General features: G+C 41.8%; 2 protein-coding genes across 2 annotated transcripts; one reads left to right on the top strand and one right to left on the bottom strand.

The window, feature by feature from the left end:
- The first annotated feature begins 209 nt into the window (after positions 1-209).
- Positions 210-10,033, top strand: LOC117541138 (GTPase IMAP family member 4-like). Its single transcript, XM_034208264.1, has 2 exons — positions 210-306; positions 9,234-10,033. Exons 1-2 carry the CDS (start codon positions 282-284, stop codon positions 10,031-10,033), a joined length of 825 nt encoding a protein of 274 aa, XP_034064155.1. The 5' UTR covers positions 210-281.
- A 3,872-nt stretch (positions 10,034-13,905) lies between these two features.
- Positions 13,906-16,839, bottom strand: LOC117541159. The gene is made up of 2 exons (XM_034208289.1): positions 16,263-16,839; positions 13,906-15,413 (listed from the first exon to the last, which is right to left on the bottom strand). The coding sequence occupies exons 1-2, from the start codon at positions 16,837-16,839 to the stop codon at positions 13,906-13,908; spliced, it is 2,085 nt and encodes a 694-aa protein (XP_034064180.1).
- Between the last annotated feature and the right edge of the window lie 9,026 nt (positions 16,840-25,865).

Genomic DNA, 25,865 nt, shown 5'->3' with positions numbered 1-25,865 from the left:
TAAAGAGCATTGAGGGCTTATATCTCAAATATATATAATCTGTTCAATTAAAACAAATCTGAAGACATGAGGCTGTATTTCCCCTTGTTCTGTTTATTAAGGGAAGGATGTTATACTTTTTAATCTAATAATCATCCCACTGTAGCTGAACATCAGACTGTGATGTCAGTGTGTGTGGGTGTGGTTTGCTGCATGCAGTCTGTATTTAAGGAGCTGTTGCTGCAGACTAACTTCACTTCCTCAGCTCAGCAGCAGACCAGCTCCTCCCTCCAGAACCAACTATGGCCAGCAAACTTGCCCAAAATGGTAAGTGAATAAACGTTATTGTTAACGATGATTGCAACTTATCTAAATAGATATTCATAGATGGATATGTAGCTTGATATATTTCCTAATAATAAACAGATCAAAACAGTTAATACAAAATGAATATTTCTTATATTCCAAGCATTTTAAGAGCCTGGGTGATTTTGCAAATGCGACACAGCTTTTACTTGCCTGTATTACATTCTTCACAAGACTACATATTTAGGGGTAGCCAGTACGAAGTTTGTTTGGGCTCCTGATTATAACTAAAGGCAACTTATATACTTAAAAGTTTTTTTAGGCCCAAAATGGGGTAATTTGTAGAAGTATGAAAGATAGAAACTAAACATGTTGTCGTGACTATCTGTCAAAAAGGTTTTGTCATTAAAATAAACGTACAGCTAGAGGCCACTGCTGCACCATGTCAGTTCAGGTTGTAGACAGGCAGTTAAGAAGTGAAACATTCAGGCAAGATTAACATTTAGTTTGATTTTAATTTTGAGTATTTGTGTTCATCATGGTGCCTCTCTCTTGCTCCGGTGAAGAAAAAATAAGGTCCCTTCAAGGTGCATCACTTGACATTGACAGACCCTCTACCTTTATCACCAAACCTGCCAGTCGCCTAATAAACGCTTTCTATGGTGCCAATAGCATCTACAGGAATAAATGAAAAATATCAATAGAATGACAGATTCTAGAGATGTTCTAGATTATTTAAACCTAGAATCTACACATATTTTAGATTATTAAACCATCTTGATCGAACCTGATCTCACCAGAATGCGTGACTCCACCACGACTCCTTAACACCGCATTGCGTGGTGGAGTCACGAACTTTGCTACATTTCCATGTCTGCACCACGCAAACAACCCCAATGTAAAGTGAATGAGGCTCCTTCGTCGTGGTGCACACACGCATTTCTACAACGTCCTGCAGTGAGCTTTTATTCTATAAAACGTTTTTAAATCTACTTTTTTTATTTTATTTGTATTCATAATAATTTTTATTTTTTGTCAGAATGTATTATGGCAACCCTGTCTCCTAAAAATTACGTTCCCACAGAACTAAACTGCATTCTCAATTACGTTTAGCTAGAAACTTATTTTCTCCCACGTTACGTTTGTTATGAACGTATCTTAAAGACGTTTATTTTCTACATATCTTTGCCATTTATTGTCTTGCTTATAATAATGATAATAGTCATTTATAAATATCATTTTAGAGCACACCTTTGAAATCAGTAGGCGAGGCTGTAATTTCGCCAGCTGTTACTCTCATGAGCGAGGCAGAAAATAATAGTTTTAACATGCCAAAAAGCTGCTGTGTCGTTTATTGCACCTCAAATATTAAAACAAAACCAGAGTTACGTGTGTCTGTACTTCTTCTAAGAAGAAAGGACAGTAACAGAAGATCTCTGTGACGCCAGATGTGGTGTTGTTAATGCGATAGGATATCCGAAAAACAATTCAGTTTAGGATTGCCGAAGACACTACTCTACCCATAATCCCCAGCTATCGTTTGGGACTACATTCCCGTTGACAAACCCCGTGATTAATCTTCAAGCTCTGGGATTGGATGTTGGAGTGGCAGTGCGCCAAGGTTACGCCAAGCTGTTTGAAATGGAACGAAACCACGGCAGACTATTCAAAACTGGACTCGAACGCCCCCCAGAACTACACATGCTGGCTACTGTGTTTCGCAACATGTTCTCTTTGCCACGTCTCTACTGGGAATTGTAGTTTTAAAAGACGTTTTTGTTTTTCCCAAAATTAGAAGTTGACAGTATTAAACTGTGTACAGCCCTGGAGGTTTAGGCCATAGGAAACACATTGGTGTGTACACATGTAAAACATGTAAGTACTAAATGGGTGAAAATCGCTTTTATCCATAATGGGCAGCATTAATATATACCCACATGACAGCTCAGTGTATTTTTACTCCACTACATTTATTTTAGTTACTTTGTAGATTCTGATTAATGATGTGAAATTGCAGCTCATCCAGAATGCAGCGGCTCGTCTGGTCTTCAACCTTCCAAAATGTTCCCACACCACACCGCTCCTCCGCTCCTCCGCTCCCTTCACTGGCTTCCAGTAACTGCTAGAATCCACTTCAAAACAATGGTACTTGCGTACCATGCTGCGAATGGATCTGGCCCTTCCTACATCCAGGACATGGTTAAACCGTACACCCCAGCGCGTACACCGCAGCGCGTACACCCCAGCGCGTGCACTACGCTCTGCATCAGCCAAATGGCTCGCTGCACCCTCACTGCGAGGGGGACCCAAGTTCCCATCAGCAAAAACACGTGGGTTTGCTATCCTGGCTCCAAGATGGTGGAATGAGCTCCCCATTGAAATCAGGACAGCAGAAAGCTTACACACCTTCCCGCGCAGACTGAAAACTCATCTCTTTCGACTCCACTTCGAGCGATAGAACTATTAACAAAGCACTTATATACTAATAAAGGACTGGCTTATCTAAAGCCAGTTGAGTAGCACTTGAAATGTTTTGCTCTAAAACCTGATGTACTTATATGATTCTGTTTTCTTCAAGGTTGTATCTTCCTGGTCGAATGTACTTACTGTAAGTCACTTTGGATAAAAGCGTTAGCTACATGCAATGTAATGTAATGTAATATAAACGACCCTTAAAGCAGACTTTAGTTACACCTGAGTCAAATTCAGGGAAGGTGATTGTCAAGTGCCAACAATCAGGAGAGATATTTGATTGTTAGAGGCACACATTGGTGTGTACACATTTAAAACATGTAATTACTATATGGGTGAAAATCGCTTGTATCCATAATGGGCAGCATTAATATTCTACTCCACTACAATTCAGAGGTTAACCTGGTATTTTTACTCCACTACATTTACTTTAGTAACTCTGCAGATTCTGATTAATGATGTGAAATATAAACAACCCTTAAAGCAGACTTTAGTTACACCTGAGTAAAATTCAGGTAAGGTGATTGTCAAGTGTCAACAATCAGGAGATATTTGATAGTTGGTGCTTGAGAAGACTAAACATTTATCTGCAGATCTCTATAAAGTATATTAATTACTCGTTATTCTCTACTAATAGTTAATTAAAAACTGTATATTATGGCTATTTTGCACATCCCTTTCAAGATTTCAAGATTTTCTAAGGTTTATTGACATATCACATACACAACTACGGTGTAGTTATGCAATTAATGAAAAACTTGGGTCACAGGTTCCTCAACAGTGCATTACAAGACATCTATCAATATGTGTGTACCTCCACCATTAAACTGTCATATTCTGCACATTTCTTATTCTATCTACATACATAAGAGTATAATTAATGTGTATAATATCAGTTAAAATAAGTGCTTCAACATAGTTGACATTGCAGTAAAGCAATATATTAGACGTTAACCCTTGTGTGGTGTTCGGGTCAAATTGACCCGATTTCCATTCTCAATGAATACAAAAATATATAAGGATATTTTCGTTCAACCTGAAACTCAATGGCCGGGGCTTATTTATAGTGAAGGACATGTGGAATTGTTTTTATTTTTTTCCACTTATGAAAAAATGCCCACCCGCATTTATGTCCTTCATAAGAGGTTCGGGTCAATCTGACCCGGATACAATACCAGGACAGACAGACAGAGAAAAACACACAGAAACACAGAAACTAAAGACACACACACACACACACACACACACACACACACACACACACAATCGTATGCACAGAGAAGCTGTTTGATCCTGTTTTCCCTTGATCTTTACGCTTTGTAGTGTGTACACAAAACTATCCTAGAACATTATAAACATTTTAGATCTTCCAGAAATGTATAAACATTTTAAATGTTCTCGCACTGTCCCCCTCGCACCTGCACGCCGGAGGAGGGACTAAACAGAGACATAACCTCACATTACAGTGTAGTGCAGAACTACAATTATCTACCAGCAAAATGGCCAAAAGATATTCTGCTCAGAGCCTTGGAGCTAATAATGGATGAGAGTGAGTGGGATGCATTAGAGGCACACGGTGAAGTGGAACAGGAAGACATTTCTGAAGATGAGGATGATGTGGAGGTAAACTCAGAATTTGACAGCAAATTGGAAGATGAACTTGACTCAGAGCCAGCTGCTGGAAGACCCCCACGGCTAGCCGCTGAAGGACCCCCACAGCCAGCCGCAAGAAGACCCCCACAGCCAGCTGTGAGGTCTGTGGACCCTCAAAGGACTCCAAGACACAGACTACATGCAGCAACTGCAACAAGTACATCTGTGCTATACACACAAAGAAGTTCTGTACATCATGTGTTTCCTAAACGGACTTGCCCATTGACTCATATGATGTTCTGTCACTTCATCAATATAGTTTTCGGATATACTGTATTTTATGAATAGTGACTGTTAATTGTTTTTATTTGCTTTGTGTTTATATCTGTTCTATGTCATTTATATGGATGTTTCATTCCCTCTATATTTGTTGTGTCCCGTTAATTATGTTAAGTTTTGTCATGTTAGTTTAGTTTATGTTCCACTTCCTGTTTTATTTTGTACTCACCTTGTCTCATTCCAGGTCCCTTTACTTCCTGCTCTGGTTCCTTTTCCCGCCATCATCAGTGTCTGCCCCGCCCCTGATTGTTTCCACCTGTGCCCACTTACCTCATGTATATATTGTCCTGTCTCCCCTTGTTAGTTGTCGGTTCGTCTTGTTCATTGCTCCAAGAAGTAAGATCTAAGCCATTGTTTAATGAAAGTCAGTGTTTTGCCTTTTACCCTCCACGAGAGCGCTTTACGTTTGTCAGTTTGTTCATTCCTCTAAAAGAGTGATTTTGTTTTTTTTTGCAAGTAAAGACTATTTTTTTTCTTCAAAAACCTGTTTGTCTCTGGGTCGTGCATTTGAGTCCTCCAAGCTATTGGGTCAAGGTTCCTAACAATATTTCACAGCCAAATACTTTTGGATGTGGTTCTTGTGTTCCAATTGCTGATAAATGGCTTTATTTCCTTCAGGGCTTTGATTATTATATGACAGATTAAAAATAATAAACATTAATGAAAAAATGTTTCATTTACATTTGTCCGAGAAAAGCATGAGCAAAATGTAAACCTAGTTTTTATTAGTGTATTTTTTTTAACTTAAATTGTTATCACAAAAAACGATGGACACTTCCATTGTTACATTTGATCCAGCAAAGAGTATTTTCAAAAACTAATCATATTTCATTTATATTGTTGGGGAATTAGTTAAAGACAATATATATAAGGAATTGTGCATGTTGAATTTAGTTCTGTATTTTTTTAAACCCTGAAATATGTCCCGGGTCAATTTGACCCGAACATTACCAAAGGGTGCGAAATGTGAACATAACACAAGGGCTTTGTCAGGCTTAATATTTATCTGTAGCTAGATACTGTTAACTGTGATGGTTATTCTCGCGTCCAGGAAAGAGAAGCTTAAAAAGGAGACTAAATGGAGTCTCTGAGATGTTTTCAAATTGGTACTTTAATTAATAAAAGGCGCGGTACAGTCACAAACAGGATATCGTCCGACAGAAAAGCAGCTGTCTCTGGCCCTCGCTAGCAGAGAAAAGAGGCCGAACCGCTCAGGTGCTGCTGTTATATAGCTTCTGCAGGCTCCTCCCTGCGGGCCGGCCCTCCACATCTTAATGTCCGTTGTTACGTTTAAACAGAGGATTCAGGCATTGTACATTCAATACATACTTAAACACGCCTCTTCTCCTCATATTGTCTTTCATCACTTTTCCTTTAACACATTCTAAACGTTGTGGTTAATATTCTAAAAAATACAGAAAATACTTCACGGCTGGTTTGGTTTCTGGTCATTCCGGATGTTGTCACATCTTACCCACGTCTGTAAACAATAACTTTATTCAAATAAACTATACCTTCATTTAATATTCAGCAATAATAATACGTCTATAGTTGCAGTGTTAAAATCAGTAGGTTTCGGTGTGCATCACTCCATGTCATTTCGCTACTAAATTAACCTTTATAAGAAATGGTAAACTAGCCACATGCTAACCGGAGATGAAGGATTTTCAGAATAAAAGCTTAACTGGTTGTGCTCAATAATTTTCTGGTTTTTCAGTATAAAACAGCATTTAAACTGAAGGTACATTTAAGGTACATCATGCCATCAAAACATTGATTTTAATTTCTAACAATACCCCCAAAGCTTTTTTCTTATTTGAAAGAAGACCTTAAAGGTGGGGTAGGTAAGTTTCAGAAACCGGCTCGAGTGCACTAAAATTTGAAAGTACACAGCCGAAAATAATCCGCCCCTTCCTTCAGACTTCCTTACAGAGCACCTCCTCCAACACACATGAACGCGCAATGCACGCCCAATGACGGCATGCCCAATGAGGGCACGAGATACATTTGTGCATGCACGAGATGGAAGGCTGACAGACAGGGCGGCAAAACGGATTGGTTGTACTTTTTACAGTATTACGGCTTCCACAGATTAACATTTTTTATGGATTTGTTGTCAAAGCATTTAAGATATTCATTACTATCGGGATGTTAAGAGCATTCCATGGAATATAACAAAAAGTGTATCTCGAGCCGGTTTCTCAAACTTACCTACCCCACCTTTAACCTGAAGTATTCTTTAATGTGTTAATACAGGTTAATTAGTTTGTCTGTTTTGCACATCCTCATATTAATATCTTTGTACATCCTGCACTAAACTGTTTTATTGTAGAGATCACTTACAGTATCTTCTTGATTTTTTATATTCTATATTTCTATCATTGACCTTCTACTTTCCCCCTATGAAAGTATGTACTCTTAATATTGTTTTCATCAAATAACATTATTCAACAAAAATAACATTATTCAACAAAAATAATTCAATAACGTGCTTTAACCACTAGGAGGTGCACACAAGGTAAACAGCATACTAATAATAGCTTTGTATTATTAGTGTAGGACACGTATGTATGTATAACCTCTGAAGATGTGTAGTTTTATTCATGTTTTTACATAATTTTACAGGATATTGCTATACTATTTCTCATGTTTTACTTCTACACATTAATATCTGATTTGTAAAACATCACAGACAGAAAGGCATATCCGTCATTTAATGGTAAGCTATTGAAATTGTGATTCCATAGATGTGTCTCCCATCACCCACATTCCCAAACTATTCTCTCAACTCAGTATTTACATTCTGATATTCAAAGAAAATCAGTATTATCTTTAACAACTACAAGTCCTTTTCTACCAGCTGTGCACCGTTATGGTGTAAATATAACCTATCTACCAATTGGATCAAATATAAAAGTCAGCTGAATTACTATTGATACTGCAAGGAGACGTATTGTGTGAAAAGAAATGTAAGATGTTGTTTAATTGTTGATATATTTATGATCCACGTCACATATTCAGTTTTGCCGTCAAGTTTTCAGTTCTCCTGTTTGTCCAGAAGTCTTCTCAGCAGGGCTCTATAAATAAAGAACTACGGCAGATATGTAATATTTAATGCAGCCGAACCGTGTATTACAATGGCGTTATGTGATTACCTCCAAAGAGAAAAGCAAGAACACTCGGAATAAAGTATTATTTTATTATTTTAAAATGTTTTCAGATATCATATCGCATTAACACCATATCCCAACATGCATTGCGGCTAAAACATCCAATCAACGAGCTTCAAGCTGAGGATCTTTGGTAATCTCTTCAGTGGGTGGTTTGTGATGTGTATCGCTCAAAATGTCCCTTAGAGGCCTACGTCTGTTTCCGGTGACTTTATTTACGGCTAAAAAGCCCAAGATTATAGAATTAAACAAATAAATAAAAAAGGATAATTGTGTGTTATTGTTGAGTAAATAACAATGTGTTATTCAGAAAAGAATAACAAATTAGAAGGAAAAAAAGATTACAAAAAATACAGATTTCAGTATTTTGAGGCTCTGAGCCCCATTTATTTTCCTCACAGACGGCAAAAGAAGTCCGACATTATACGATTTAAGATAAAAACAAATAAATAAAAAGATAAAACACTGTCATGGAATTTACGTTAGAATAAATAGAATGGTTTTGAATAATATATGAGTGTAAAATCTACGTCACTTTACAGCCCCGCCCACTTTTGGGGAAACCAACGCTGTCATTTGAACGGCGATCAAGCCTGAAGCCACAGAGATCTTCTGTTACTGTCCTTTGTTCTTAGAGGAAGTTCAGAAACACGTAACTCTGGATTTGTTTTAATGTTTGAGGTGCAATAAACGACACAGCAGCTTTTTGGCATGTTAAAACTATTATTTTCTGCCTGCTCATGAGAGTAACAGCTGGAGAAATTACAGCCTCGCCTACTGATTTCAAAGGTGTGCTCTAAAATGATATTTATAAATGACTATTATCATTATTATAAGCAAGACAATAAATGGCAAAGATATGTAGAAAATAAACGTATTTAAGATACGTTCATAACAAACGTATCAATTAAGTTTCTAGCTAAACGTAATTGAGAATGCAGTTTAGTTCTGTGGGAACGTAATTTTTAGGAGACAGGGTTGCCATAATACATTCTGACGAAAAATGAAAATTATTATGAATACAAATAAATTAAAAGAAGCCTCCCGTGAGTTACTACAAGCTATAAAGTAGATTTTAAAAACGTTTTATAGAATAAAAGCTCACTGCAGGACGTTGTAGAAATGTGTGTGTGCACCACGACAAAGGAGCCTCATTCACTTTACATTGGGGTTGTTTGCGTGGTGCCGACACGTAACTGTAGCAGAGTTTGTGACTCCACCACGCAATGCGGTGTTAAGGAGTCGTGGTGCATTCTGGTGAGATCAGGTTGTCTTGATCCCACTCCCCTCTCTGTCAACATTGTTCATTTGGTAGTTGAACCATTTTATAAATACCGAGATTTCTAAATATTTCTTCATTCTTCTTTTTTTCAGCCTGCCAATCAAACACATACAATAACGATGTACTCCGGATTGTGATGGTGGGGAAGACCGGAGCTGGGAAGAGCACCACAGGAAACACCATTCTGGGAAAAGAGTTCTTTAAATCAGAGTTCTCTTTTAAATCCTTGACTGTAAACTGTGAAAAGGTCTGTGGTGAAGTTGATGGACAAAAAGTTGCTGTTATTGACACTCCTGGTCTGTTTGACACCAAGATTGATGAAAAGACGACCAGAAAGAACATTTGTAAGAGCATTTCATTTGCTTCTCCTGGACCCCATGTCTTCCTGATCGTCATCAAAGTGGGCAGATTCACAGAGGAAGAAAAGCAGACAGTGCAGAAGATTCAGGAAATCTTTGGAAAGGAAGCCGACAGATACAGCATGGTTCTCTTTACCCACGGTGATCTGCTCAAAGGGAAACCTATCGAAGAGTTATTGGAGCAAAGTGAAGAGCTGCGGGAACTGGTGGCCAGATGTAAAGGGCAGTACCACGTCTTCAATAATGAGGAGGAGGATCGTTCTCAGGTCAGAGAGCTGCTCGACAAGATCAGAAATATAGCAGTGAAGAACGGAGGAAGCCATTACACCACTGAAATGTTCCAGAAGGCAGAGAGGGCCATAGAAGAGGAGAAACAGAGAATCCTTAAACAGAAAGAAGACGAAATACGCAAACAGGAAGAGGAAATGGCAAAAAAGTATGAGAAACAATTAAATGAAGCCAAAGATGACATGGAGAGGATGCAAAATCTAAAAGAAGCTAGTGAAAGAGAAATGGAGGGGAGAGTTGGATAATAAGAGAAGAGGCGGGATGGAAGGCCAGAGAGGAAGCTGAATGTACAATTTTATAGATTCCTTTTTTAGATAATACCTATCAACTGAGATGTTTAGCATGAGAGAGTCTGACCTTCTGAGGCTGGACAGCAGCAGATTTACCAAACCTCCTTGCTCATCTTCAGTCCCCTTTCTGATGTATTTGTTTGGTGTGATTTATAGTTATATCAGTTATTTCTAGGTTTGCGTGGTTTGAACAAATACTAAACAAATGTCACACATTGTCCAGAACCAAGATCTCTGATTTGTTCTTTGATTGCTATAACAATCGAAACGTTCAAATCTTTATATGTAATGCATTTTTAAATCAAATATGAAAAGGTTGGAACACAAATTAATGTGTAAAGACAAACATCAAGTGATTAATAGTGTACCATAATAAAAGACTGTTGAGTTCACATTGAGTGTGTTATGTGCTTTTGTTGTTTAATTAAAGATTAAAAGAGGGTTTTAAGGGTATATCTTATTAGAAATCACAGTATTATTCACCACTGGATCTAAATAATTTGTTTTCATGTCATTATAGAAAAGAAGAAATAATGGAAATGAACGTGTGCTAAATCTGAACATTATAAATCGTGGTAACTTTAAGGATTTTACATTATTGGCCTTTATATCCAGAAAATACCTTAAACTCATTAATTATCTCAATAATAGCTGAACCTTTAATTGGTTTGGACAACCAATCACTACATGCAAACTAATCTGGGTTATAGAGACACTTAATAAGCTCTGGAGCAGGGAGTCCTCGACCAATCAGAAGGAAGGTGTTGATCAAAATATATGTATTTTACACAACATCACATTACAAACCTTTAAAAACTAAATTCTGTATAATTTATATTATTAGTTATGTTTACATATGCAAATGAGGCTTTATGTGATGCTGACTTTTGGTGAGTTTAGGAGAAATGTACGGTATTAAGGAGATTATAATAAAGAAGCTTTGAAAGCAAGAAAGCACAAAAGTAAACACAGTGTTTATTTATGTTCAACCCGGAGAGACGTGATGTAAGAATTACATATTTATTGTTTACACGTCATATGAATGAAATGATTGCCATGATAGTACAACAGGAGAATGTAATGGTGTTTGGCGATTAGGCCCCCGGTTTGCAGGATAATCATTCAGGAGGGAAAGCACCGCTCCGATGAAATCCCCGGGGTCTAGACACTGGTGGTGGTGATGAGTAGGTGAGACCGGTCTGAAGGAGGAAGGTTTAGCTTTGTCCTGAAGGAGACGGAGGCGAGAGGGGTGGAGGCGGGTTGCGTGTGATCATCTGCAATGACAACTGACAGGGAGGAAGAGCAGGTATTTAAGGCATTTAGCATGTGCAGCGATTGGCTGCTGAGGCGTGACGCCCTCATATTTAATGAGGGGGGAAGGGAGCCATAGAGTGACGTGTGAGTGACTCGAGTTAGGTCTTCCTTATTGAACTTGCGCTAAAGCTTTCATTTCAACCCGGAGAGACGTGATGTAAGAATTACATATTTATTGTTTACACGTCATATGAATGAAATGATTGCCATGATAGTACAACAGGAGAATGTAATGGTGTTTGGCGATTAGGCCCCCGGTTTGCAGGATAATCATTCAGGAGGGAAAGCACCGCTCCGATGAAATCCCCAAAACCAGTGAAGTATGAATACTGAGATGAACTGAGTTGCTTACCTTGTGGGGTGACTGGTGATCTGGGGAGGAGAGATAATAGATTAACACGTATATGAGCGACACTGTGCCGGAATCACTGCCGGAGCTTACTGGTCATGCTGAGACTCTGACTGCCGAAATCAGTGCCGGTCTTATCTGAAAACGACCTGCGGGTCGCATGCCTGGCCAGCAGGGCTTGACTACGCCGAGGAGCGAGCGGTTTCGTTTTGTAACGGTGGCCCAACGTCCACGACACCGAAGTGTACGGTAGCCTTCCGCTACGACACCGAAGTGTACGGTGGCCTTCCGCCACGCCTGACTTCGCAGGCTATATATATATATATATATATTTCTCTTTATTCTTTTTCCTTTGTTTTGTAACTGACACCGAAGTGTACGGTGGCCTTCCGCCACGCCTGACTTCGCAGGTTATATATATATATATATATATATATCTTTCTTTACTCTTTCCTTTGTTTTTTGTAACTGACACCGAAGTGTACGGTAGCCTTCCGCTACGACACCGAAGTGTACGGTGGCCTTCCGCCACGCCTGACTTCTCAGGCTATATATATATATATATATATATGTTTTTCTTTATTTCTTTTTCCTTTGTTTTGTAACTGACACCGAAGTGTACGGTGGCCTTCCGCCACGCCTGACTTCGCAGGTTATATATATATATATATATGTATCTTTTTTTCTTTACTCTTTGTTTTGTAACTGACACCGAAGTGTACGGTAGCCTTCCGCTACGACACCGAAGTGTACGGTGGCCTTCCGCCATGCCTGACTTCGCAGGCTATATATATATATATATATATATATCTTTTTCTTTCCTTTGTTTTGTAACTGACACCGAAGTGTACGGTGGCCTTCCGCCACGCCTGACTTCGCAGGCTATATATATATATATCTTTTCTTTCTCTTTCCTTTGTTTTGTAGCTGACACCGAGGTGTACGGTGGCCTTCCGCCACGCCTGACTTCATAGGATATATCTTTACACTGACACGTTTGAGCGAGAGCCTGGGATTTGGATACCTGTGTCCGGGAGATGGAGCCCGTTACGTGGAGGTGCGCGTGAGACGAGAAGTTATTCCCTGTGGGCGGGGCCCGCGGACTAGGACAGGAATGCAGTTTGAATATCAGGTACCTTAGTTAGACATGTATACTTATGAATGTGTTTATGAGCCACCACCAGTTATATGCATAAATACCATAATTAGGGTCCGAGAGATCTTTGGGAAGCCAGTACGGTGCTGATGTCCGGGCGAATGTAGGTTGCGAAGGCGGAGGAGGACCACCGTCCTAATTGTTGAAGGGATGAGGTGGAGAGACCTTGATTAGCAGCCGAGGTGGCTGCACCTATCCTAAAGGAATGTCCTGAGTAGGATGTAGGTGATATGCCGGACTTAGTGAGGACTTGCTTGAGGTAGAAAGTGAACAGTCGCAGCGTTAGGGGGGCATTTCCTTTGATGAGAAAAAGTGGTGAGGACGGATTGGTGGGGGGTCTGCAGCGCAGGAATTTAATCATGGAATTAAAAGGGCAGAACGGGGAATTGATGCGAGCCGCGATGACTGAGCAGGCTCCCCCGCATTTTGAGTGTTTGAGGCTGAGACTAAAGTGGTTGGTGTTGAAGACTAGGTCGGAGAGGCAGACGTCTTGGCTGGGGTCGAACGTGAGGGAAGCTGTGGTAAATTCGCCGGGTCGGAGGAGCGCATAGAAGGCAAGTAGGAATACGGCATCGAGCAGTGCGTCGAGATAGGGGGAGAATAATCCTTTCCTGAGTGTGGACAGCATGAGACGCAGGACAGGGAGCGTGATGGGGAGCCTCGGGTCTGCAGCGGGGGGAAACGTCTTGTACAGCCCTTTAAGGATGAGTTTAACGGTAGGGTTGGAGAGTAGGCTGGGAAAGCTAGGATCAGAGCATCGAACGTTGAATTGAATTCCTGCTAGGAGGCTCCGGATATACAGGGGTTTGAGGTGTCGATCGGTGGTGCAGTAGCCCATAAAGGCGCACACGGTGGAGATGAGGACAGGTTTGAGGGGGACATCTACTGAGCGGCAGAAAAAAGCGAACGTTCTCCATGCGAAATCATAGGATCTGAGGGTGGAAGCGGCTAAGCCCTTTCTCATGAAGAATCTGGCCGACTCAAGGTGCCGAGCTAGGGGACTCTCGGTTAGTGCAGAGAGAGGAGATGAAGTGGAGGGATTCCGACTGGTTGCGAGCTGGCTTCCGGGCAGAGGCTCCGGAATGTCTGGAAATGAAAGCGAGAGAGGGAGTCAGCGATGACATTGAGGTGACCGGGAATGTGACGAGCTGTGATGATGAAGTTGTGGATAATGGAGGACCGCGTGATGCTTCTCATGAATGGCATGATGTCGCTACACTGGGAGCGCGCTTTATTGATGATTTCGACCACTGATTGGTTATCGCACAGCACCGAGATGCGTTTACGGAACCACTGGTGACCCCATACGTGGCATGCAACGGCGATCGGAAATATCTCGTGCAGAGCGGAGGATGAGGCATGATTAGGGAATGACGGGGGCCAAGACCCTGCGAACCACTCGCCCTGAAAGAAGCCCCCAAAACCCACGGATGGGGCGGCATCCGTGAAGAACCTCATTGAATCGGAGGAACACACAAGGTCGTCATAGAAGAAAGTGACTCCGTTCCAGTGGGCGAGCAGGAAAGACCAGAAACGTAGGTCTGAGCGGCAGCCTTCGTCTAAGAGGACGCGGTCATGGAGATTGTCGACCGCTGATGCTGTGTCCAGGAGGCGGGAGATGAACGAGCGCCCCTGGGGGATGACTCGCATGGCGAAGTTGAGGTGTCCTAGAAGGGAGAGCAGCTGTTGTTTTGTAATGATTTGTTGCTCGCAGTATGATTTGGTGATGTCCCGAATGCGCTGCAATTTGTCGGAGGGGAGAGACGCCTTCATGTCTATGGAGTCAAGGGTGATGCCTAAGAACTCTAAGCATGTGTTGGGACCTAACGTTTTTTCATTGGAGAGGGGGACGCCTAGCTCCTGAAAGCAGTGTTTCAGTTTGCTCAGTGAGGTCCCTGAGCTGTCCTGTGGCGGGTCTATGAGGAGGAAGTCGTCCAGTAGGTGAAGGACGGAGGGGATTCTGACGATGTTCAGCAGGATCCAGCAGAGCGCTTCCGAGAAGGAGTTGAAGATGCAGGGGCTGCTTCTGCACCCGAAGGTCAGGCGAACGGCGAAATAGAATTTGGACTCCCACTTAATGCCGAACAAGTTCCACTGAGACGGATGAATGGGAATGATTTTTAAGGCATCGGTAATGTCCGCTTTGGAGAGCCACGCTCCGTGCCCTGTGAACTTAATCAATTTGATTGCATTGTCCACTGAGGCATAGTGAAGGGAAAACTGCTCTGGAGGGATGATACTATTGACGCTGCAAAATGTGCCGGAACGGGGAGCGGACAGATCGAAAATCAGCCTTTTTTTTCCAGAGTATTTGCGTGTGGCTATTCCTATGGGATTTGAACGGAACACTGGGAAGGGGGAGGAGCTAAAGGGGCCGATTATGTATCCTTTGTGGAGTTCTTTGTCGATGAGCTGGGAAACTATGTTGGGTTCTTTAGCGGCTGACTGTAGGTTTTTTGCTACGAAAGTAACTGTGGGAGATGAGAGGACCCCTACCCTGAAGCCTTGGGAGAGCCCTGACAGGAGATAGTCCACGAAAACGGAATCTGGGTGGTTGGATAGCGCAGCTGCTAGCTGAGGGATGTTAATGGGAGTGGAGGGGTGATGTTTTAGAATGTTTTTCCACCACGAGGTTTCTGGCGCAGAGCTACTGAGAGGTTTTGGCTGCGCCTGGGGCACACGGACTTCGGGTGTGCATCCCTGCAGGAACTGCAGATATGGAGAAATGAACAATAAGGTTGAGTACAGACATTTTCATTGAATCTAGCGCAGATTTTGTCTTCGTGTCTCATTTGCACCTGACGGTTTGTTCTATCATATCCAGTATACTGCGTGTTGGAGGCTCTGGGCGCGGAGAAAGGCACTGAGGGGCAGAGGACAGCGATGTGGCCTTGTGCTCCGCAGCTGTTGCAAGAAATAGCGGTTTGCCCGCCGGTAGCCATCACGGCAGCTCGATGTCCATCACTGACCAGTCGAGGCGGATATTGCTATGCGCTAGGTGAAGCGCTGCTTTACTAGAAAAGCTTTTATGGTACTGATAGAAGATGGATCTCCCGTATCTAAGGTTGATGTCCCCGATGATGGCCATGTACGTATCTAATTCTGCTCTTCTCTCAGGGTAGACAGAGCAGATGACGTCACGGAAGATGCCGAAAGCTACCATGAATTGCCCTATGCTGATATCTCTGATAAGCCTGGGGTCTGCGGTTTTTAAAGACGGCGGGTGATGTCTCCTCCTGTGGCGATGGCTTTATCGCACTCTGGGGAGGGCAGGATAAGGCTAAGCAAGTTAACATCCTTCCCTTCAAGAATTTTCGACCTAAGCCGTGAGGAGATATTAGCGGCTTGAGAAATAAAAGGCCTACCTGCAGGGGGGGCTGGGAGGGCTGAAGCCAGAGAGTGAGGAGGAGCTGCCACTGGGATGCGTGGAAAACCCTGACCTGGCAACCCCAGCGGGACTGAGGCAGCGAGCGCTGCTCTGAATGCGGCGGAAGTTGACGCTCCTGTGCCGGAGTCTTCCAGGGCCTGGAGGCGAGCATCGATGGCTCTTATGGAGCTATTGAGGGATTGCAGGGCGCCGACCACGCTACTTTCCCCGCTCCCGGCCTGGTGAGCCTGAGAAGGGGTGGATTTGGGAGGCGGACGGGGTCCTGGAGGGCTCGATTTCCTGCGTTTTTTTCCTCCGCGGCTGCGGCCGCGTCCTCGCCCTGGTCTCTCTGGGGAGCTGCTTGGGGCTGCTGCCTCGGGCTGGGGAGCTGAGCTGGAGACCTGATCCGAGAGCTCTCGAAGTTGCGAGAGAGTGAGGCCTGGGGCTGTGGGGATGCCCTGCTGCCGGAGTCGGGCGATGAGGAAGTCTGCCTCTGGTGATAGGCCGCTGTGGAGAGTCGAACCGGGATCAAAGATTTCCATACCAGGTTCGTCTGAATTGTCCGAGTTGGACATCTTGAGCTAGGTTTTGTTTTGGGTTTTTTTTTTTTTTTCTCACGAGAAAGAGTAAAGAAGTACTGCTACTGCGTGTGATCATCTGCAATGACAACTGACAGGGAGGAAGAGCAGGTATTTAAGGCATTTAGCATGTGCAGCGATTGGCTGCTGAGGCGTGACGCCCTCATATTTAATGAGGGGGGAAGGGAGCCATAGAGTGACGTGTGAGTGACTCGAGTTAGGTCTTCCTTATTGAACTTGCGCTAAAGCTTTCATTTGTATGTGTTGATCCCTTCTGATTACCGGCCTGACTGTTATCCAGCCCACAATACACATTGTTTGTTATAATAGATCCTTTTTTTAAATAGCTGTCAACAGTCTTACTTTTATTTATTCTGCTACGTAGTCTGCTTTCTGTGTCTCTGTAAGAAGAAAGTTGACTTTTTCCTGAAGTTTTTTTAATATGGTAACTTATAACTAATTCCAGTAATTACAAATCCGACCAAAATAACGGGAGAAATATATTTTTGGAAAATTGAAAAACCCAAAAATAAGCGGTAAAAAATATTGTTACTGTAGCTGAGAACAGAATAATAATTCCAAAATGTATTAACAAAACTTTATGTAATTAAACTCAAGAATGTCAGTTAAATGTTGTAACTCATTTAGTGGCTTGCTCATGGGAACTTGTGCAGGAAGTGAACCGGCGACCCTTCTGTCCCAAAGCTAAGAGACTGAGCCACTGCCGCCCATTTAAGGTAAAGATTAGGCCTTGGAACCGGAATACACTATACCTCATTCCAGAGGTGGGACCAAGTCATTGTTTTGCAAGTCAGAGTCAAGTCTCAAGTCTTTGCGCTCAAGTCCGAGTCAAGTCTCAATTCATTGTTTTGCAAGTACAAGTCAAGTCTCAAGTCAGGATGGGCAAGTTCAAGTCAAGTCCAAGTCCTAAACTTTGACAAAACGAGTCATAAACAAGTCTTTATGTGTTTTTCATCAAATGTAATGACATCGATCAACAGATTAATACTTAATAATCAAATTAATCTTTATTAGTCACATTAATATTAATCACATTTTCTCTCTGCTGGTAAAGTAACGTGTGTTTTTCTAATTTAAGAGGGATCAGTAAGGTAAGGCTACCGTGACGGTTTGATTCAGAAGGAGTTTAATGGATAAGATCCCTGATGTTGAGGTAACCAGAATGTTTATTTCCACTGTGTACAACATGTTATAAGGGACCCACAATCTATCTTTATGCAAGGGATAATGTGCAGCGAGGCAGTCTCTATGGGGAAAAGAACACCTGCATCTAGATCCCTCTGCAGGTGGTACTTTAAGTATATTTTGATGCTAATACTTTTCTACTTTTACTTGTAACATTTTGAATATAGGACTTTTTATTGTACAGGGTTCCTGCAGGTTTCGCCAACTCAAATGTAAGACTTTTTAACACCTTTTTAAGACCACTTTGAATAGAATTTAAGACCTATTTCACGGCAATAAAGTATGAAGGAAAATGTATATAAAGAAGAAATACGTCCCATAATCACTTACAAAGTAAATGTATTCATGTTCAACATAAGAACAATGACTGAACACAACAGCGTAACAGTACAGAACTGTGTTAGCGTGTTAGACAAAAGTGTGTATGTGTGTGCGTCTGTGTGTGCTTGAGTGTGTGTGCTTGAGTGTGTGTGTGTGTGTGTGTGTGTGTGTGTGTTTGTATGTGTGTGTGTGTGTGTGTGTGTGTGTGTGTGTGTGTGTGTGTGTGTGTGTGTGTTAGGGCTGTGCAATTAATCATATTTTAATCGCAATTACGATTTTGGCCTGCCACCATTACGAAAACAACATAATCGGAAAAAAACGATTATTTTGCTTTGCTAGGTTGTGACAGTGCACCACAACATATTGATCTAATTAATTTGTTAGTAATGTATCATTTATTTAATTAATTTTTGTATTGGTTTTTCAGTTGAATTATACGTTCAGGGTAATCAACAGTTAAAAAGATACTGTTCAAATTATTATTTGTTTTAAAGTTCAATAAATGGATGTTTTCAAAGTGAATGAATAATCATATTTAATAATCGTGATATTAATTATTGACCACATAATCTTGATTATTGCCATAATCGAGCAGCCCTAGTGTGTGTGTGTGTGTGTGTGTGTGTGTGTGTGTGTGTGTTGTGTGTGTGTGTGGTGTGTGTGTGTGTGTGTGTGTGTGTGTGTGTGTGTGGTGTGTGTGTGTGTCGTGGTGTGTGTGTGTGTGTGGTGTGTGTGTGTGTGTGTGTGTGTGTGTGTGTGTTGTGTGTGTGTGTGTCTCTGAGAAAGAGTGACAAGAGCTATATTCTACAGGGTGACTTGGAGAGGGTCTGAGTCCGACCCTTGTCAATTAACTACGGGGGTCCCTCAGGGCTCTGTTCTTGGTCCCCTCCTCTTCTCCCTGTACACAAACTCGCTCGGATCAGTCATTAGCCCGCATGGTTTTCATACCACTGCTACGCTGACGACACCCAATTAATTCTGTCCTTTCCCCGCTCAGAGACCCAGGTCGTCGCACGCATCTCTGCTTGTCTAGCTGACATCTCTCAGTGGATGTCTGCTCACCACCTCAAGCTCAACCTTGACAAGACTGAGCTGCTCTTCCTTCCGGGAAAAGATTGTCCAACTCTTGACCCTGACAATCAACATCGGCACCCTCAGTTGGTTTCCCCGACTCAGACTGCAAGGAATCTGGGTGTGACCCTAGATAACAACCTGTCCTTCACTGCAAACATCGCTGCTACAACCCGTTGCTGCAGATACACGCTTTACAACATCAGGAAGATACGTCCCCAGCTGACTCAGAAAGAGGACTCAAGTTCTGGTCCAGGCTCTCGTCATCTCACGCCTAGACTACTGCAACTCCCTCCTGGCTGGTCTACCTGCATGTGCCATCCGACCTCTGCAGCTCATCCAGAATGCAGCGGCTCGTCTGGTCTTCAACCTTCCTAAATTCTCCCCACACCACTCCGCTCCTCCGCTCCCTTCACTGGCTTCCGGTAACTGCTAGAATCCACTTCAAGACACTGGTACTTGCTTACCATGCTGCGAATGGATCTGGCCCCTTCCTACATCCAGGACATGGTTTAAACCGTACACCCCAGCGTGTGCACTACGCTCTGCATCAGCCAAACGACTCGCTGCGCCCTCGCTGCGAGGGGGACCCAAGTTCCCATCGGCGAAAACACGTGGGTTTGCTGTCCTGGCTCCAAGATGGTGGAATGAGCTCCCCATTGACATCAGGACGGCAGATAGCTTGCACATCTTCCGGCGCAGACTGAAAACTCATCTCTTTCGACTCCACTTCGAGCGTTAGAACTATTAACGAAGCACTTTTATACTAACAAAGGACTGGCTTACCTAAAGCCAGTTGAGTAGCACTTGAAATGTTTGGCTCTATGAAACATGATGTACTTATATGATTCTGTTTTCTTCAAGGTTGTGTCTTCCTGGTCGAATGTACTTATTGTAAGTCGCTTTGGATAAAGCGTCAGCTAAATGCAATGTAATGTAATGTAATGTAATGTAATATTCAGAGCTCTGCTGCCTTGGCTACACTATTTCATCGTTGCTGTTGTATGATTGGTGTTTAGCTACGGTATTTAGCATCAACAGCACCTCCGCTTTTAGGGTTGACGTAGACCCAAACTTCGCCCGGAGGTCCCCGGTGTTGATGTGGGGAGCTTGCTGCACTAGCTAACGCTACATTAGCTGCTGCTGCACTAGCTAAGGCAACATTAGCTGCTGCAGGACTAGCTAACGCTACATTAGCAAACAAACACTAATTTATTTTGCAAAAGGTGCAGCGGGCTTCAAACACGTTCCCTTCCACTGGTTTCAACCAAGCACTAAATTAGATGTTTTCCAACCATATACGGTTGAACTTACACTGTCCCCATATTTTATTTGTAAGTAGATTCGAAGATAGGCTACATGAGCTAAAGCTTGGTTGCTAGGTTACTAGCGGGGTGTTCTCCAATAAGGGGCCGGGGGGGAAACAAGTTAGTGATTACTGGTTCCATGTTGATTTAATTCAATACAAATTGTTGGGGGGAACTGAAATGCTATTACCGTACTGGTTACTTTGCAGCCCGGACATTTCCCCCAAAACACATTTAGACGCTATCGCAACATAGAAGTACCTTTCAAATCCGATTAATTTTTAAGACCTTCTGAATCATATTTAAGACCTTTTTAAGGCCTTAAATTCTGATTATCAAATGTAAGACTTTTTAAGACTTGTTAAGACCCCGCGGGAACCCTGATTTGTTAACTTTTTTTAATTGTATGAACTTCTCCCACCTCTGACAATAAATCCTGAGTGGTTACCAAAAAAAAACTCTGCTCTGAAGGTTATTTTTATTTTACAAATCCTGCACTCGCTTTGCTTTCTCCAATATCATTGAATCATTTTTTCGGTTTCGCACATTTCTTGACTTTTCCGACGCGCTTGCATTTAAATCCGGCTCCCCGTCTCCCCGTCGCTCTGTACAGCTGGCCTGTACCACTACACATGCTGTGCCCCCCCACCCTTCTTTCACATAATGGTATTGATCCTAGTGTGTCCTCGCATATGATTGGCCGCAGGTGGCCCAGCTAAATAAAGACCCGCCCCTGCCTGCAAGGATTCTCAGCAAGAGTAGGAGCGGTGAAGATTCTGCTTTCCCCGACCGGGGGTGTCTGCTCTTCTAGCGGCAGCTCGCGATCGGCGTGTTGGAGACCTCTAAATTAAAGTAGCAAGTACCTCAAAGTCAGAAGGCTCAAGTCCAAGTCAAGTCCCGAGTCATTGGTGTTCAAGTCCAAGTCGAGTCGCAAGTCTTTTTCTGTGAGGTTGTCAAGTCGAGTCTCAAGTCATAACACTGTGTGACTCGAGTCACAGTCATTGTGACCTCGAGTCCCACACCTCTGCCTCATTCACACCAACGGTGTTTCAGGGCTGGTTCGGGGTCTGGGCTTGAAAGCACCAGGTTTTCCTCTTCACACCGCAGCGGAGCAGCCCTCTTAGCTCTGGAATCCGGTTCATTTCAAGCACCAAAAAATTTGTCCGGCCAGAGCAAAAGCACCGCATACGTCACGCTTACGTCGAGGCGGGGCAGGGGCGGGATCAACTCCTGAACACAACAAAAAGCCCCGCGTTTTATCCAGCTTGTACACAATGATGGAGCAACTCTAACAGCAAGCATTGGTCCACAGAAGAGACTAGCTACCTACTTGGGAATCTGGTCTTCCGAAGAGGTACAGAGGAAGCTGGAGCCCAATCGGCCATTGTTGTTGTTTGTCAGCTGTGAGGGGTTTCCACGCGGGTTGGCTTTATGAAGCAAGCACGCAAACGGTTACGTCATGACGCAAAACGATGACTTAATGACGCAGCATCAGTCAGACTCTGGGCGGTGTGAAAAGAGCCGGAGCTAAACGTAAGAACCGGTTCTGAAACTGAAAGCTCTAGCACGGAGCTTGAACCGGAGTTGCGTTGGTGTGAATGAGGTATTAGTCAACACAATGCTAACATTGAGTGATGAAAACAAGTCTGTTTATTTTTGTGTTATGTCTCTGGCAACACACACTTAGTCTTTGAAGTATATTTTATTGAAAGTACATTTACTCAAATATTAAAGATGATTTTGTAGTACTTGTTTCCCAAATCCAGGCTTAAAAGAAAGGGTGACAGAGCTTTCTGCGTCAGAGCTCGAGCCCGAGGATCTGAGGCTGGCAGAATCAGTGAGATCTTTTAAATCACTTCTTAAAACTCACCTTTTTATTAAAGCTTTTAACAAATGATGACACCACTCAGTTTTACCTCAACTTCCATGTTCTATTTTCATTTTTTTTACTTTTTTTTATTTAATATGTACGTTTAAGAAAAGTAGTCGAGCAACTTTCTTATGTCAAATCATACGCCTCCAAAAGTCTCACCAATGAAGAGCTCTCACATCATAGGATGATACAAAATTAGATAAGATGGACTATTTGTATTTGCAACTTAATTATTATTTAATGATGCATCTACGTAGAGCAGTCTGCTGTATTGAGCATCAGAAAAGGAAGAGAAACCATTTTTTTAACATGCCTTGTACATTAAAATGCATTGATTACATAATGAAGACACACAGCAATTTATAATGTATCCTCTTGAATGATTCATGTAATGCCTTGTATTAGCATAGTATAACAATAGAACATGTTTGTTTATCAGTGCCTAAGAGGACTTTGTAGTGGCTGCAGTTAATTTCTAGCTCACATGTGATAGCTGTATACGAAACATAAGTGCAAATTCTGAATAAGAGTTCAGGCAGGTTCACGCTTCATTATCTAAAATACCTTTTCTAATATTTAGTAAACTGATCAAAATATTAGTGTTTTTCATTTATCTTCAAGTTGTATCACGGTTGCTTCCATGCATTTAACTGAAAGTGAAAACATCTTAAAGTTCAAAGACATGCCAGAACCAAAATACATTAACAAAATGTGCTTTTATGTAATTGAATTCAAGAATGTCAACAAAATGTTGTAACTCAATGTGTTGGCTTCATTTATTCAAAAGCAGTTTTGCTGTACCTGTATTAGGGATGTTTTGGGGCCCATGCGTATACAGTCACTTGCGGGGGACTTACCTTTTGTAAACACGTGGTTTGCTAGCCTGGCTCCAAGATGGTGGAATGAGCTCCCCATTGACATCAGGACAGCAGATAGCTTGCATATCTTCCGGCGCAAACTGAAAACTCATCTCTTTCGACTCCACTTCGAGCGTTAGAACTATTAACAAAGCACTTATATACTAATAAAGGACTGGCTTACCTAAAGCCAGTTGAGTAGCACTTGAAATGTTTTGCTCTATGAAACCTGATGTACTTATATGATTCTGTTTTTCTTCAAGGTTGTGTCTTCCTGTCGAATGCACTTATTGTAAGTCGCTTGGATAAAAGCGTCAGCTAAATGTAATGTAATGTTTGTGGGCAAAATTAAAATCTTTACAATGTAAATCCTTGGCAGCATTACAAATGCTACTTATACTACTAGCACACAATAAAAACTAAACACATAATTAACCACTCAACACAGGGTCATTATGTCACCTAATGGGCATCGTTGGTACTTCTAGTACATTTAGCTGATAATCCTATTGTAATATTTCTTGAATAAAAATGATAAATGTTGGCTTACAGTAATAATGTTCCCTTTCTTCTTCCACCACTGTTTACCAGCCACACGGGGTGCTGTATCTCAAGGTTTGAAATCATAGGTTGACCTTTCTCTGTTCACAGCATCTGAGCTTAATTAGGGTCACACATTTCAACTCTCATATCATACCTTGACACACAGTGATTACTTTGCTAAACATTTATTCAGTACCTTTCAGGCATTTAACCACTTAAGCCCGATTGCCCCTCGCCGGCAGAGGAGGGGAAAGGCTAAAAGCAGCTATCAAAAGATAAATGGAGGAGGAGAGCAGAGAGAATAAGAGCAGAGGAGGAAAGGCTAAAAGCAGCTAGCAAAATATAAATAGAGGAGGAAAGGAGGGACAGGAGGGATGCTGAGGAAAGAACTTCAAAAACTGACAACATTTGTACTCGCTGCGAGGGGGACCCAAGTTCCCATCGGCGAAAACACGTGGGTTTGCTATCCTGGCCTCCAAGATGGTGGAATGAGCTCCCCATTGACATCAGGACGGCAGATAGCTTGCACATCTTCCGGCGCAAACTGAAAACTCATCTCTTTCGACTCCACTTCGAGCGTTAGAACGATTAACGAGCACTTTATACTAATAAAGGACTGGATACCTAAAGCCAGTTGAGTAGCACTTGAAATGTTTTGGCTCTATGAAACCTGATATACTTATATGATTCTGTTTTCTTCAAGGTTGGGTCTTCCTGGTCGAATGTACTTATTGTAAGTCGCTTTGGACAAAAGCGTCAGCTAAATGCAATGTAATGTAATGTAATGTAATGTACCGTTGTGGAAAATATTTGGGGTTGGTTTTTTGGATAAACAAACAGTTGCACAGGTTTTCATGATACAGTCTGACCTCTGGAATACCTCCTTGTTAATCTTCACAGTCACCTTTTTGATTTTGTTGTTTGATTGATTTATAGTATTATCAATTATTTCAGTGGATAGTTACAATTAAATACTAACAGGAGCACGGATCGTCAAGAACCAAGATGTTAAACTTCTAAACTATTGTAATGTACTGTAAACTCATTTGTTCTTTGATAGCTTTTGCTTTTACAAGAAAAATATGTACATCGTGAATTAATGCTTTTAAAATGTTATACAGAGGTGTTTTCTTTGGCTTTCCACAATAACTGAAGGTGTAATGTCAATGTTGGCTTTTGTAAAATGAAAGGTTAAAATGTATGTATGCAATGAATTTTGTAATTCAATATGAAAAGGTTGGAACAGAAATGAATGTGTAAAGACAAACATCTAGTGATCAATAATGTCCCATAATAAAGACTCTTGAGTTCACATAGAGGGTGTAATGTGCTTCTGTTGTTTAATAAAGGATCTAAGATATATTTTAGGGTCTATCTTAATAGAAATCACAGTATTAATCACCACTGGGTCTCAACTCATTTGGATCTGGGTCTCAAGGATTTTCCATTATATCCAGAAAATACCCCAAACTCATTAATGATCTCAATAATAGCTGAACGTTGTCCTTGGTTTGGACAACTTCTACACACCAAGCCTCAGGTTCCATTAATGGGTCAATGTGTTCTCATTTTTTAATATGTAAAAGTATAACGTAAGGATGCCCTTTATCTCCTTTATCATTTGCATTAGTAATGGAGCGTTTGGCAGAAATGATCAGATCTAGCACAGAGGTATTTTATTCGCTGGACACATGGGGGTGCTGTAACTCAAACATGATCTTTCTCCATTTCACAGCACTTGGCCGACATTCGGTCACACATTTCAACTCACATATGATATCTCAGACAGCATTGATCTTTTGGAAACATTCATATATTGGCATTTGATAAACTGCTGCAGTTGAT

This window comes from Gymnodraco acuticeps, unplaced genomic scaffold, assembly GCF_902827175.1.
Source record: "Gymnodraco acuticeps unplaced genomic scaffold, fGymAcu1.1, whole genome shotgun sequence".
Lineage (NCBI taxonomy): Eukaryota > Metazoa > Chordata > Actinopteri > Perciformes > Bathydraconidae > Gymnodraco > Gymnodraco acuticeps.
This window is presented reverse-complemented; position numbering and strand designations above follow the sequence as displayed.